We start from the raw sequence: 16,393 nt of genomic DNA, 5'->3' as shown, positions 1-16,393 counted from the left end.
CAGGTCGTACTTACGTATGACAGGCATCCAAAAAGTATTTACTCCAAACTGTCTTGTCCCAATAGTGAAACGCAGCGGCAGGAGGTTTGTGCCACAGTTTCATGGTATTCCATGTGATCTGCATTACGCTTTACGCGAAGACTTATATCTTACGGTTCAGACGTTGTTTCTGCTTCATGAAACGAAGATGAGACTGTTGAATCTGTTAAGGCTTGGTTTGATAAACAGATTAACTTAATTTCCGTGGCTCACCCAGTTTCAAGACCTTCACATTATTGGGCACTTGTGGTCAGTTCTGAAACTGCTTCGGATTAGGCATCTTTTCCATTTTTACTGTTTGAGGAATGATACCCAGGAAACTATTGATGACTCATGACTCCATTCCATGATGAATCAGTGCTATCTGCAAGCTAATGGTTTCGTATTAAGCAGACAAGTTGCATTTTCTTCAGGCGTTTCCACTACTTTGATTACCTTCTGTATATTCTAAGGATTGCCACTTTTCAGTGTAAGCACATGTTATCCATACATGTGCCATTGTTTACAACCATCAGTACAGCAGACGATCCACATAAAGTAACCAGGAAGACATAAAGTCAGCACAACGGAACCAAAGGTGGAACGAGCCAGCAACAAATCGCCTATAAAAATGGACCCGAAAAGGAAAGAAGTATCAGTTAACCACTGATCACTTAACCTACACCTGCTCCTGAGGTCACCCTGGATGAAGTGTTACATTGCCCAGATCCCTGGACGATGTCATGAGCTAAGGGGATTCCTAGTCACAACCTAAACCTCGGGAGGCTGCCATTAGCTAAGGGGGGCTACTAAAGTACCGTATCCTGAGGTCGCTACAGACGCCCCTGGAGGCTGCCATGAGATAAGAGGGCTACTAAAGTACCGTATCCTGAAGTCTCTACAGACGCCCTTGAGGGTGCCATGAGCTAAAGGGTTCCCGTACAGAAAATTTCCCTCCTTCACCTCGCTTATTGTAAGGGGCATTCTGATATTATATTTGTAGATAGATATAAAGACTGTTTCGTAATATTTTATAAAATAAATTAGGTGAAGGGATAAATGCCGGACTGTTATTGTCTCTACCACAGACATTACAATATGTAATGCAAAACTAGAATGTAAATAAAATGTATCGCTCTTAAAAGAACAGAATAGTTATGTACATGCTTAGACATTTCGATCTTTAGAGCAAAACCTGTCTTCATTAGCATGAATTCAAACATAAATATTTTGGTCAATTAAACCCAGTAAAAATATAATTGCTTTAGATTTGGAAACCAATAGAGGCACTGCAGTTCACTTGCACGTGCTGAGAAGTTAGCATTCGGTTGCAGTGGAAGCATCCCTTTTACTAAACTAGCCGACGGTTGTAAAATGGTAGAATCTAATAATAAAAATAGCCAACTGATTAAACTTAAAGGTTTCTGTAATTCCTGAATCTTTAAATTTCCAAGCTTTCGACTTTCTCCTGGAATCTTGGTCACGGAGGTTAAAAACAGAAAGAAAAAGAAGAAAGATCGAAGAATAAATAGGAACGGACTTACCAAGGGGAAGAGCTGTGTGCCAAACATTAGAAACTCGAAAACGGAAAGTCCGATGCCAGATTTACCGAAACATTTAAAAGAAACGCAACACAGGGTAGATTATTCAAAAATTTTATTTGGAGCTAGAAATGAAGTATACTGGTTTTTGAACATTTATTCATGAAAAAAATATAAATAAATTAAACAAATCTAGACAAGGGATGGCAAGTGACGAATGGGAGGCGGTTATCTCAATTTTGACAGCATGGCAGTCAGTTTGTGCGCCTTGTCTCTTTTCGTTAGAAGGTTGTAAACTCATGTTATTTTTATCATGCCAATGCATTGGCATGATAATAAAAGTAACATGAGTTGGATACCTTCCAACAGAAAAGGAACACAAACTGACTCCGCCATATTTGTTTGCTTCAAGACCATCTGCATATTGCTGACGCACTTGGCAAACTTGTTTTGCACACAGTTCTTTCCCTTGGTAAGTCCGTTCCTTTTTATTCCTTGATGTTTTTGTTCTTCCTGTTTTTAAGCTCCGTGACCAAGACTCCAGGGGAGAGTCGAAAGCTTGGAAATTTAGATTCAGGAATTACAGAACCTGTAAGTAAAATAATACTTAAAATTCCTGAGCGTGGATTTGCAATGTCTGAAATCAACTGATTGAAATTTGCTTTGTTTCAGCAATTGCTATGCGAAGTCTTGCTATTCCTCTTGAAACACCGAAGAACTTCCGAGCCGATCATCCGTTCTTGTTTCTCATTTACGAAACAACTGCAGACTCCATTTTATTTATTGGTTCTGTAAAGCAACCGACTGCATAAAGAATGCACACATGGTATAAAACTTGCGGTAAAAGTATTTCCTAATTTTGACACCTGGATAGGCATGTAAACTAATAAAGAGCACAGTAGAATTTCAAAATTTAGGATTCAAATGAAGTACATGGATGTATATTTGTATCATTTATATTTTGCATGTATATTTTGAAAATAGAATAATTAAATACACATTTATATTTTGAATTAGTCGTACAATTTCTTTGAGGGCATTCTGAAAAGTAATATATATTGTTTGTCAAACCAGCTGAAGTTACCGATATAAAACACTTATGTACTTTATTTTCACGTAAACGTTCTGGCAAGTAAGAAAAAATGCTAACACGTGAAGTTTCATAATAAATCATTGTAAATGTATTTATTTTGATGACTGAGCCACAGCCTAACTTCGTGCTTCAGTTCATCTTAAAAAATTGAAATTAGGGAGGTCAGTGTACATAGAAGTTTCCGAAAAATATAAAAATATGATGAAGCCAGATATGAACTGTATGCCAGATGAGGTTCGACAGTGAAATCAAGGCGCTGAATCTTCTGTTGGCACTGCACTGATGTGAAGCGAGTATCGTCGTGCTGAATAACAGGCTTAATTTGTGAAAAAACTCATCGAATCCATGATTCGAGTTTTGCGCTTCATTATTGATTAAGATTGATGGTAGTGAATTTAACCACGAATTCCATATTACTATACGACAAATGTTCCAGAACACTATCAACATGGTTTGGTGCCAATGCTAGTCAAACTAGGTTGGTTTAGGCGTTATTCCATGAAGATGGTCTTCTTCCGTTTTCTCGAATGCGTTCAACGTTATTACGATGTAGTTTAATAGTTACGGTGCGTTATAGTACAGTCCGTTAGTCTTTCTCTAACTTCGTTGTTTTTCAACCAAGGCAAGGTTCACTCCCTTATAGTTTCCTTTACGACTATTGTCTTACCGAACTGATGTCTACAGGCCTCCCCATAAACGGCCGTCAATCTCCGATGCATGTCAATCGGGACAAACCAAATGATGTGGGAATTTGATCACCGCATGCTGCTCCAACCATATCGAGATGGTGTTGCATGTCACAAAGTTTTCTGTATAGCTTTTAGGTCCCAATGTGAAACCTGCAACGTATCAAGAATAAAACGTCATTATTACCATGTACTGATACTCAAATATTTATTTATGTCCTAGAAAATAATTATTTTTCAAAATAGCCTTAGATTTTCTTGTTGATAACTAGTACCTAAAATTTCTATTCACTTTACGATTACAGTAAAAAAGAACAATTTACTGCATCACTATTCAGCTTTAATGCTGGGTGTTTTTGTCTAGTCAATATGTAATCCCTATTCTTCTGTTACTCACGTTTGTATTCCAAGTAAGATCTTGGCGAGTATTCAGTGCTTCCAAGCCCGATGTAACAAGAATGAGTCTAAAATCCATGGTCTGGAATCGACTGTAAGGCTTCCTGTCGCTGTCGCAATAACCACCTCCTCCACGCGGAAACATTAGTACGGCAATACATTTTTTTTTTTTTTTTTGCAATCTATGATAAAAGTCGAAGGAACATTGTGTGTGTGTGTGTGGGGGGGGGGGGGGGAGAAGAGGCTCCGATGGGTCATAAGCTCAGATGTACATGATCGTTATTGTCTAGGGGGAGCAAACTATTCCTCCACAGGTTATGATGCTTCTGCGAGTTGGATCCACGCAGCCGATATAGAATGTTCACATGTCTTTCTTTTGTGACTTGCTCCGTCAGAATAAATTCCTTGTGCTTGAATTTTCTCGTGTTAAAAACACCTGTGTTATGGCTTCTGGCTTATTTTGACCTGCCTTTACTTTTTTTCTTATGTGGAGATATTGCCAACTTTGAGATTGGAGATTAGCTCTTAATTATAGATCGTAGGAAAAGGATCATGATTAATTTGCAGTAACATTTTCAGTTGAATGTTGTTTATTGTTCGCATCAGACTTCAAATGATCATCACATCATCCCCTATATGTCTCTTAACTTGTAAAGAACCACTCTTAACGAAATGTATGTGCAAATTGTGTAACAACTGCCTTTGTAATGTGAGCAATCGTATTGGAATAATTTTCATGGACAATCTTTGAGTTTGTGCATGTTTTCCTTTCACTTCTGATTAACACGGTTGTTTTGCATGCATGTGATTAACGAACTCTCTGCCCTGAGAGAAATCCACCTGAAAACATTGACACACAGCCACATCTCCATCACGTGGCCAATCATCTGCAGAATTTCAGGGATTGCCCTCGTGTTTTGATGAAATTCAATGTGCTCCTTTTTTTGATATGGTACACATACGCCTTTCACACCACCACATTATACAACCAAATTACTGCTGCATTGTTAGCTACAGACGACAAATGAACAGTATGCAGAATAATGACAAACCTGGAAAAGTTGTGGAATTTGAGAAGACCGGGAATAATCAGAGAAATCTGCTACAAGTTAGGAAATTTAGATTTGCTAAGTATGAGATTTTAAAATTGACATTTTTAATAAGATTTCAGGTGGGATTGAGGACTTGCTTCTTAATTGGCAACTTAAAACTTCAGCCAACGTTTTTCACAAGCAATGTGTGAAGAAAAAAAAATGTGCGCATTTGCTTTTGCTTTTACTTGTGCAGTGGAATCATTCACAAAATTCAGTTGGATCAACGGCCTAATGGGAAATTCATTTCGAGCACACGTAATTCCAAATTTCTTCGTTCCCAGTAGTTTCGATTTTATCGGAGTTTTCTGTCCTGCATTAAATGAGGATAACTTATCACATAATTGAAAGGATTTTGAAACACAGTTACTCGTAGTTGAGTTTCTGGGTTTTCATTGTAATGTATTTTAATTTGGAAAGAAGTTAATTTCGGAAGTGCTTAGGAGTTCACTAAAATATCTGAGAAAATTCTACATCAGTATACGCATTGAGTCATTACTCAGTACATAGCCGGCCTAATTTTATTGAATTTTTAACCTTTAAAAATGAGATACGTCTATATATATACGTATCTCCCCTCCACACGTTTCTCTACACCAAAGTGTACTATCTGATTTATGTTTATATAATATTTATTGTTGTACATTTGTCGATACATATATTTATTTTTCATCAATAATTGTATAGTTGTAATAATTTAATTATGATTATTCGTCTCGTAAGTTTAAAATATACGAGTTGTGTTCAAATAATATCGAACCTTTGCTTTCTGCGGGCCGCAAAAAATTTACGACTGCGCATGAGTTTCCCCTCTACATCTACACTGAAGAATTTGCCGTGCTTCATTGGTTTACACGGGGAAAAAAATAAGGTTCGATAAATTTTGAACACACCTTGTATTTATTTTTGAATATTGTTCATTATAACATTGAAAATATTCAACATTTATTATTAAAACAAAATTAACCAAAACACTAAATATATTATTACATGTGTAACATGCAATGTACGAGGGAGGTTTGATAAGTCCGTGCAAAATTCAAAACTACTGCATTTTCAGGGATAACATTATTTTATTTTTCAACATAGTCTCCTTTGAGGCTGATACACTTCGTCCAACGCTGCTCCAGTTTGTTGATCCCCTCTAAATATGATTGGTCCAACTCTGCAAAATAGGCACTAGTTGCTGCAGCCACCTCCTCGTTTGACGAAAATCTGCGTCCCGCTAACCATTTCTTCAGATCGGGAAACAAGTAGTAGTCCGAAGGGGCCAAATCTGGCGAATAAGGGGGATGCGGAAGGAGTTGGAATTTTAATTCCATCAATTTTGCGGCTACAATGACAGATGAGTGCACTGGGGAATTGTCGTGATGGAAAAGAACTTTTTTGTGGGCCAATCCTGAACGTTTTTCTTACATCTCAGTTTTTAAACGGTCCAATAACGATGAATAATATTCACCTGTAATAGTTTTTCCCTTTGCTAAATAGTCGATGAAAATTATGCCTTGAGAATCCCAAAATACAGTCGCCATCACTTTCCCGGCTGAAGGAACGGTCTTCGCCTTCTTTGGTGCAGATTCCCCGCTGGCAACCCATTGTTTGGACTGTGCCTTGGTTTCAGGTGTGTAGTGGCGTATCCACGTTTCGTCCACAGTGACGAAACGACACTTAGTTTTGTGGATTCCGTTGAAACAGCCGCAAACCGTCCTGGGAACACCTCACACGATTTCGTTTTTGATCCACTGTGAGCAATCGCGGCACCCATCGTGCGGATAGCTTTTTCATGCCCAAGTGTTGATGCAAAATATTATGTACCCTTTCACTAGAGATGCCCACAGTACTAGCCATCTCACGCACCTTCACTCGTCTATCATCCATGACCATATCATGGATTTTCTCAATGATTTTTGGTGTAGTGATCTCGATAGGGCGTCCAGAACGTTCACAGTCACTTGTGCTCATATGGCCACTCCGAAAATTTTGAAACCACTTATACACTGTTCTAATCAAAGGTGCAGATTCACCATAATGTTTATCTAGCTTCTCCTTCGTCTTCTGAGGCGAAGTACCTTTCATAAAATAATGTTTGACCATACGAAATTCTCTTTCATCCATGTTTGTGAAACTCACTCGACTTACCCAATTTAACCGCACGCCAAACACAGAGCACTAAACAGATCTGGCTGCCACTTGGTGTATGTTCTTCCAAGAGATGTTACTGACAATCACCTCGGTACGCACCAGTGTTGCCCTCTCTCGGACTTTGCACGGACTTATCAAACCGCCCTCGTAACATAATCATTCATTTATTAAACTATTCGCAGCGAAATTAAAGAAAAAAATGCAATTGAAATTATCTTAAAGTATTAATTTTTAAACTGTTGGAAGTAACGAAGTTTCATGATTGCAGTTCTTGTTTTAATGTTAACATCTTCATATCTTTACTGTTAGAAAAAAAGGTTGAGATCTCCATATTACAATATCGCTATTCTATATCTTGTTTTTCGTCAAAATCCTTAGGTATTGGAACTAGGGATACAAACAAGTTCCTTCGTACTGGCGGCTCACTGTCACTTGTTACGTTGAATGAAGGAAACTGATCCAGGCGATCAGTTTTACTTCAGATATCGGGTTTGAAATATTGTGCATGTTGACACTAATTTAAGCAAAATTGGGTGGCATGGTCGGTAGAGCGTTTATTTCTTGCGCCAAAGTTGGTGCATTCAAACTGCGGGTTTTGTGGTAATTCAACACTGGACGGGTTTCCTCAGGATTCTTACAGTTCTTCCCCTATTCACATTCCTTTTGTTCTTATATCATAAACTTAGCAATAACTACCTAGTTTGTGTGACGTTGAACTAATGCTTTAATGTAAAATATAAATGTTAGTTATTTTTTGTCTGTCAATAACCATAAGTCACCTTCGGGAACAGTGAAACTACGGTTGATGCTATGATTGACTTCTTTCAAGAAATATTAAAAATAGTTCTGCTAAAACTGTTGGAAATCCCTAAACACTACTGGAAATTCTACTTTAACCTTTTGGGGATCCGATGGTACAATTTGTACAATCCGCGGCAAAAAACCTGCAACATGAGGATGTAAGTTTATTGTGAAACTACGCCTAACAGCACAGGGAATGAACATAACGTCTAAGTGGAAAGAATCACGCCAGGATAAACCTTGGCCTCCTCCCGTGCACACTTATTTTGGAGCAAAAGACTTCGTCATTTCACAATAAACTTATATGCTCATGTTGCAGGTTTTTTGCCGCGGATTGTACCATACGGGTGTTTCATGGTACATTGTGTTATAACTCTCCCATTTGAGCTTTTTCGTCCGTTTTTTTTTCCAAGTCCAGAGGCATTGCAGAAGACCTTACGTATGGTTTCACACCTTCCTGCGTCGAGACATAGGAGGTGAAGTCATAATTATATATTTTCTTTTATTAAGCCTATGTTCATTATTTTTTGGCAGGCTTATTTTTGCACGTAAAAGATTGAAATTTTGCACAAACATTCAGTCCACCGAGTAGTATTTACCAGATTTTTTTTCAGATTTCTGCGTTAAAACAGGGGGTGATTCAGAGGGGCAAAAAGTTGAAAAAAGGATATTTTTACCCAAAAATCCATTTCTTCGGGATTTTCCCGCCATAGATACATGATGGAGACATGTGAATGGTACCACCTGAAAGGCAGTTCTATTCTGAGGAGAATGATTGGCGGATTATAGTCCTAGGGTAAATAGAGATGTCTCAGGAATTTTTTTTACCTAAGATCATGGTGTTTTGCGGTAATTTGGGGCATTGTGGGAATTCTTGATAAAATTTCTCCCGCCCTTAGTATTCAAGATAAAAACTTGAAATTTGGCACACACATTCAGTATACCAAGTACTATTTATCAGATTTTTTTTTTTTTTAGATCTCTACGTTCACACAGGGCCGCTCCAGAGGGGCCCAAAGTGTGAAAAAGAATTCCCCCGAAATTTCCCCTTTGACATTTTCCCTCTCCTGGTATATGGTATAAGCATGCAAGTGATACCATTTGAAAGCCAGCTCCATTCTGAAGAGAATGAGGTATGGTCTTAGGATAAATAGTGACTATGCAGTAGCTGCTTGACTGAAAGTCTAAAAAATACCCCAAAAACCGAAAGGGTTAAAGGGAATACCAATCAGCTATTCTAGGTATCTTTTAAAGAAATAGTAAGAATTTTTTTATATTAAATATACAAAAAAATGTATTATTGAAGGTTTAGTATTTCTGAAGATCAAACTCTGAGCTTGAAAACAAACTTGATATGGTTCGTCATAAATTGTCGAAGTATAAAGTGAAAAATAAGAGAATAGTAGACTGTAATATCATACTACTTACACATTTTTAATTTCATTTGTATTTTTCGAGACTACCAACATATGAGAGATTTGGTTCCGCCCAGATGTATAGACTACTATCATTTTAAATTAGACTAAACCGAGAGAAATTTGTCTGAATCAAGTCAAAAATGAGACTGCACATATTTCCGCCTCTATTTCATCTTTATCATATATTCAGTTAAATATACACAACATTTCAGAATTTTTGAAAGTTAATTTTGCAACATATTATATTGCACATAATATCCTTGTTTACAGAAGATGCAATAGAATGAGTTCAAGGGTGACCCTGAGAAAATACTTTCCGCAAGGGAAATAAATTCCCTCCGTGTAAATTTTTGAAGACTTGAATTTAAAATGTTGAAGCAAATATATTTACAGGAAAAAGTTTCCTTCCCTTGAAGTGTTCATATGCCACGTTCAGTGGAAGCTACCTCCTGATCACTCTGACTAGCCATCTATGTAAACTTTTGGACAACTCGCTTAATCTGGTTTCTTGAAGACAACTGACTTAATGTCCAATCTCCAATGTGGCTTTCTGTGCTATCGTTCAACTACTAATCATATGCTTAATCTTGAAATGGCTATTCACGGTGCCTTTCTCCATCAAGATGATCTCATAGCTATTTTCTTTGACCTAGAAAAGGCATATGACACCGCTTGGCATTATATCATTTTGCGCCAACTGCATTTCTGGAGCTTATACGGTCACTTGGCTCTTTTTTTCCAGAACTTTCTCAAAAAAAATCTATTTTCAAGCCAAGCTTGGATCTGCTATTTCTGCTCTCTTTCTACAGGAGAATAAAGCTCCGCATGGCAATGTGTTAAGTGTCATTTGTTTGCTGTGGCGACGAACTGTGTGGTGTCACATGGGTTGTTTTATGTGGATGATTCTACGATCTACTGTCGCTCTCGTGATTTCCGTACTATTACTCTAGTAGTAATCGCCCCACTTGAGGACAATTTTCCGCCCCCTGGAGCATGGCGCCCGCCGCCGCCGCCAAATTTTGCGTCCCGGGCGCCCGGGCCCATTTTGGGGTTACGTGGTATGACGTCGTAGGATCACGTGATGTTAGGCCTCGCCTTTTTGGGTCATGTGGTGTTAGGCCACGCCTTTGAGGCCGAGAGGTTGATTTTCTTTCCTCCCTTTTACGGCATAGAATTTTTGGAGATTGTTACCTTTTGATGGAATACAGGTGTATGTATGGCCCACCTTGCGGTATCTAATTTCAACTTTTGCGCCCCTAGGCCACGCCCCATGGTTTATGCTCCGCCTTTATGGGTTTATTTTGTTCCCTTTTACGGCATAAAAATTAGGAGATTGTTATTCCCTTTTTACCTTACAATAAACTTTGACAAAATATAAAAATGACATCTATAAGATCCTCCAATTCTCATTTATATTTACCGTGTCCCCTAGCAGAAAAAAGTCTGGCCCCCCAGGAGACAATTCCTAACTCCGCCCATGATTGATCGGAATTGGCAGATTTTTAATCGAAGATTCCGCAATATGTTGCGTTTTAAAAAAAATACAAAATTTTAATTTAATACAGCGCATGTCACTGGATTTAAAATCAATCAGGGATTCCTAAGTAAATTTAATACGTCCCCACCTATTTTTAGCCCTTCCGTTTAAATGTGCTGTACTATAGTTTTTATTTTAAAATATTCAATTTTGACAAAATATAGCGATATAAACAAGGTTTATGAGACGAGAAATCTTTCTAGTCTTGTAGAAAACACTAGTTCAGCTAAGACTTAGATCAAGTGTTACGGGATTCATAGTATAAAAACTATAAATTAATAAAGCTCTTTGTACAAATATAATGAAGAACGTTTATAAACTTTTAAACATACACAACTCATTACACAATATTCTTGTATTATGCATATTACGTCACTGCACGTAACAATCTAACTCGAATAGTTAATAAGCAAACACGATCAAACTATTTGGTCCAATATTGATCAATTTTTCTTGCAACGGATTGCTAACAAGTTAACTGCTTAGTTTACTTACAAAATTATGCGTATTATGTCGCTACGCGTTGGATGTAACTGATTCTTGGCAATCAAACTATCTGGATTAATTCCAATCAATTTGGCTTCAATAGGGGGCTTAAGCTGTTAGACCCCCTAGAAAACTAGATATATTACGTCACTCAGCATGGCGATCAAAAGCGATTTGGCTAAATTCCGATGAGTTTTGCTTCCATGGAGAACCAGCGGGTTATTTGTAGGTCCTCTTAAAAATATCCTTATTACATCACTACACGTGGCGATCAAACTCTGATTGTTGATCAAACTGTGATTAAACTATTTGGCCAAATTCTGATCAATTTTCCTATAACTGGGGCTAATAGTTGAAGGTCGGACAAAACGAAGAACTTAATGTATTTGCTATTATTACGGAATAAGTAAGCAAGCTATAAACTAAATATTGACAAGACTTCTCCTTGCTCTTGCTCTTTCTAAAACAGAAGGCATTGCTCTTTCTAAAGCAGAAGACGTTAAAATTATTGAGGGTACGAATGCTGGTTCGCAACAGGAAGTTCAGATCTGTTGTATTTTATCACTTTCCAAAAACACCCGGGCCAAGTGGATAATGTTGTGGGCAAAGTGAAAAATTCTTTGATAAACTGAAACTTAAAGACGACAAAGAAAATATAACAGAAAATACATCCTACCATAACATGCTTAGTTTTAATGTAATACAATTTGAAAATTAATGTAGCACAAACACAATGTATCGATTTTCACTACAAGATTTCTGTCCATGCCTTGAATTATTCGTATCCTGTAGCAACTTGGTCCTTTGGTCTAAAGATAACACAGATTACAACGAACTAGTTTTCACTTTCATTTTAATTTCACTATTCATGACACACATCACAAAAATGGGACCCAAAGCCACTGTAGGATGTGCATCCTTCATGTGCCCATGCTTCACAATCGCCGCATTGGATCCAGTCTTCCCTGCACAAACGAAACAGTAGTCTTCTTTCTTGTTTTCAGTCACTTTCTTATACCTTGCTCGATCAGAATCTTGAAAGAATGATTTTATCTTAATATTGTTGAGTCTTCTCTTGAAATGTTTCACTTCCTGAGCTACTCTGATTAAAGTAGAAGGACCTCTGGCTGTTGGCAACTTCTGCACTTTCGAGCACTTGTACCGATAAGGAATAGAAGAATAACAAACCTTTCAAGGTCCGTGAACTCCTCATTGTGCTTTGCATTACATACGGCGAACCTAATTTCCAAACTTACACACACTCTCTCTCTCTCTCTCTCTCTCTCTCTCTCTCTCACACACACACTATATATATATATATATATATATATATATATATATATATATATATATATATATATATATATATATATATATATATATATATATATATATATATATATATATATATTATATAAAATCCTGTGTATATAATATAAAATCTTACTCATCATATACACAGACGCTTACGCAGGTTTTTTAAATTTTCGTAGAACTAATATTAACTCAAATTATTTTTTTTAATCTATACGTATGTAATTATCTTCACAGTAAGCGTTTCCCCTGCGATCTGGTACTTAATCTTTTAGTTCAAAGCATAAAACTTTGAAAATATTTATTTTCATCGGTTTTAAATAAACAATTTTCTTCTATAAATATTTAATTTTGCCAGATTCAATCTGACAAGAAGTTTTAAATTATACGGGCGACCGTCAAGTCTATTTCTGTTCAGATATCTACGGGATTCTTATTAAAATCGTAGTAGTATTCGTGACGAGGGGAATTAAAAGCTCATACATCAGTTCAACTTAAAGACAAACATCAAAATTATGTAAAAGCAAATTAATTAACTAACTCACTCTATGACCTATGGAACCCGGAGGTTCAATGCCGCGTTCACAAAAGCTCTCCACTGACTTCTATCCTTAACTAACTGCATCCAGTTTCTACTTTGTATTCCAATCTCTGCGAGATCAATCTTAATATTGTCCTCCCATCTGCGCCTAGATCTTCCTAATGGTCGTTTTCCTATTGGTCTTCCGGTCAAGACTTTGAAAGCGTTTCTACTTTCTTCCATTCTAGCTACATGACCCGCCCACCTAAGCCTCCTAGACTTCACGACCCTAACAATGTTGGGTAAACCGTATAAATTATGTAGTTCCTCGTTATGAAGTTTCCGCCATTCCCCATTCCCGTTCCTCTTGAGTCTGAATATTCGTCTCAGGATCTTGTTCTCAATACTTTCAGTCTATGTTCTTCCCTTAGAGTAAGTGACCATGTTTCGCAGCCATACAGAACAGGCATGATTATAGTTTTGTATATTTTAAGCTTCAAATTCCTCGAGAGAATTCGCGACAAGAGATTTTGATCCGAATAGTAACACGAATTCCCTGCTTTTAGTCGACATTTAATTTCTCCGTGAATATGATTTTCCTCTGTTAATATTGATCCTAGATAGTTGAAACTATCCACTTTATCAAAAGTGTTATTTAATATTTTAACGCATCCATAATTTGCTGTATTCCGGTCCCGACGCACTTCCATGTATTTAGTTTTCTCTGTATTTACTTCTAAACCCATGTCCCTGCAAGCGTTTAATAAGATCTGCATTTCTTTCTATTGTTCTATCATCCCCTATTAAATTTACATCATCAGCATATGCCATAACCTGGTGAATACCGTTCAACTGCAGGCCCTGGTTGCTATCTTTGATTTTCCTTATAGCGTATTCCAGAACTAAGTTAAATAATAATGGTGACAACGCATCTCCTTGTTTCAGGCCATTTTCGACGTGAAAGCTCGTGGACAAAAATTTTCCTTCCCGGACTTTACTTTGGGATTCATTTAAACATATCTTAATCTAATTGGCTTTTTCGGTATTCAAATTCTGTAAGAACGTTGTACAGTGTTTCTCTCCTAACCGAGTCGTACGCCTTTCTAAAATCAATAAATAGTTGATGTACCGGGGTATTGTATTCCCATTTTTTTTCCCGAGTATTTGGCGAATGGTAAATATTTGGTCGATAGTTGATCGATTTAGTTTAAATCCGCACTGATAATCCCCAATAATTTCATCTGCGTATGGGGTCAGTCTTTCTAATAGAATATTTGAAAGGATTTTTATAGGATGTTGACAGAAGAGAAATGCCTCGATAATTATTAGTCAGTTTTGTCGCGTTTCTTGTGAATTGGAACAATGATTGATTCTTTCCACTTTTGTGGCAATTCTTCCTTGTTCCAGATAAGGAGAATGAGTTTGTGTATCCTTTTCCACAATTTTTCGCCTCCAGCTGAAATTAACTCAGCCGGAATTTCATCTACACCCGGAGATTTGTATTTCTTTAATTGCTTTATAGCGGTTTCTACTTCTATTCGATTGGATTCTGGAATATACGGTTCTGCGGTGTGTATCTCCTTTTCTCTACGCACACTAGTTTTTGGTTGCGTGTTAAGCAAATCGTCAAAGAAATCTTTCCATATAAGAACTTTTCAAACACGCCTTTTTGCGTTTTTCTCACACCATATGTCTTATACCACGATCAGAACAGTGTTTGCACTGACAAATGAGTCACCTTCCTTGCTTCTCACATACTTCTCGCTTGGCGCGCTAGTGTATGTAACTAAGGAATTAACATTATTCGCTTTGCCCGGGTTATCCACTTTGCCTGGGAAGCTTTTTTTTTTCTTTTTCAGTTTAGCACCTTACAAAATTATAAATACTACGTTGCTACACGTAGCGATCAAACGCAATCAAACGACCCCGATCAACAAATCTAGTCCAAATATGAGCAATTTTTCTTGCATGAAGGGCTAACGGGTTAACTTGCTAACCCCCTACTGAATTGCGCGTATTATGTCACTACATATGACGATCAAACGCTGATTGTTCCGTTGGTTACATGACGAATCGCAACCAAATGACAATGGAACTATCTCACCCACTTTCGATCAATTTTCCAACAATGGGAAGCTACCAGGTTAACTTGTTAACTCTCCCTAAAAGTATGCGTATTACGTCAGTATGTGCGGCGATGAAACGATGATTGGCGATCAATTGTTAACAAACCATAATCAAACGATCTGACCCAATTTCGATCAATTTTGCTTCCGTAGGAGTAAGACCGATCGAGTTAACTTGTTAGCCCCGTATAAAATATCCTGATCAAAATTGAGGACGATCCATCAAGTATGTATTCCGGACGAACGGATGCATGGACAGATAGGGTATTACGTCACTACGCGTGATCAAACACAATAAAAATAATCTGGCCATGTTCCGATCAATGTTGCTTTCATGGAAGGCTAATAGGTTAGCTTGTTAGCCTCCCTACAAAATTAGTTATTTCATTTTTCGCTATAAGAACTCTTCGGTCATAGCTTCAAGAGATACGTTCTTACAATTAATAATGCGTATTACGTCACTATACTTGGGGATCAAACAAATCAGTGGTCCAATTACGAACAATTTTGCTTCCATGTGTTCTAACAAGTCACCCTTAAGATCTTAACATACTTTCTGATGATGCTGCCCTCATTGAGTGGGTTAGTAGATACACTAACCGTCCCCCACCCACACTACTGTCCTAGTCTTACCATAGTAAGATCGATTTACACATGAGTATCACTGTGAGCTTATAAAATGTGCAATCTCACTTTCTTGCTTTGATAGAGGTGAGAAGTGAGTGTAATAGCAATTTGTCGCACATTTACATATTCTTATTGAAACAACTTGTCAGCCGCATTTCTTAAAAAGCTTTCTTATACTATATGGAATTAAACCAAACAATTGGGAATCTCCATTGGTCAAGTCAGGTCCTTCATTAATACGTGCTGCAGACTCTTATTTATTTATTGTGTGTGTGTGTTAGTGGGTATGTAATTGAATGATTTTGCAGAATCTGTTGAGAAATTCGAACGTGATCAAATGGAATTAGCAATGTTAACAACAATTGTTTTCCGCCAAATCCGGGAGACCGGGTTCGATTCCCGGCGGGAGCTAATTAGGTTCGGATTCCACGTTAATCAGTAGGTCCCGTCTCATAATGCCTCGCTGCTGAAAGGGGCGTTACAGCGTTTGCACGTTCCCGGCAATGCCGGATCCGGTTTCGACAATGCCGGCAATGTAACCAAATGGTAGTTTGCACACGCTTTCCGACCCGGCAAAAAAAAAAAAAAAAAAAAAAA

At 37.5% G+C, this 16,393-nt stretch overlaps 1 protein-coding gene and 1 pseudogene across 8 annotated transcripts in view; one reads left to right on the top strand and one right to left on the bottom strand.

Moving 5' to 3' along the window:
* LOC145685855 (leukocyte elastase inhibitor-like) overlaps window positions 1–16,393 on the top strand; it is a 164,904-nt gene that overhangs the window by 77,488 nt on the left and 71,023 nt on the right. The window contains exon 8 of one of the 8 annotated variants that reach the window (XM_081758487.1): window positions 2,232–2,572. The exons of the other annotated variants lie outside the window; for them this stretch is intronic. Within the exon in view, the coding sequence (XP_081614613.1) occupies window positions 2,232–2,371 (140 nt within the window). The 3' untranslated portion in view covers window positions 2,372–2,572. Of the gene's footprint in view, window positions 1–2,231; window positions 2,573–16,393 lie in introns of those variants that run through there. 8 annotated transcript variants of the gene reach the window in all.
* Window positions 5,695–8,754, bottom strand: LOC145685854 (histone-lysine N-methyltransferase SETMAR-like; annotated as a pseudogene).

The sequence above is a fragment of the Thermobia domestica genome, chromosome 5 (genome assembly GCF_964235325.1).
Source record: "Thermobia domestica chromosome 5, izTheDome1.hap1.1, whole genome shotgun sequence".
Taxonomy (NCBI): Eukaryota; Metazoa; Arthropoda; class Insecta; order Zygentoma; family Lepismatidae; genus Thermobia; species Thermobia domestica.
The sequence above is the reverse complement of the archived record's forward strand: the minus strand, read 5'-3'. Positions and strand labels throughout refer to the sequence as shown.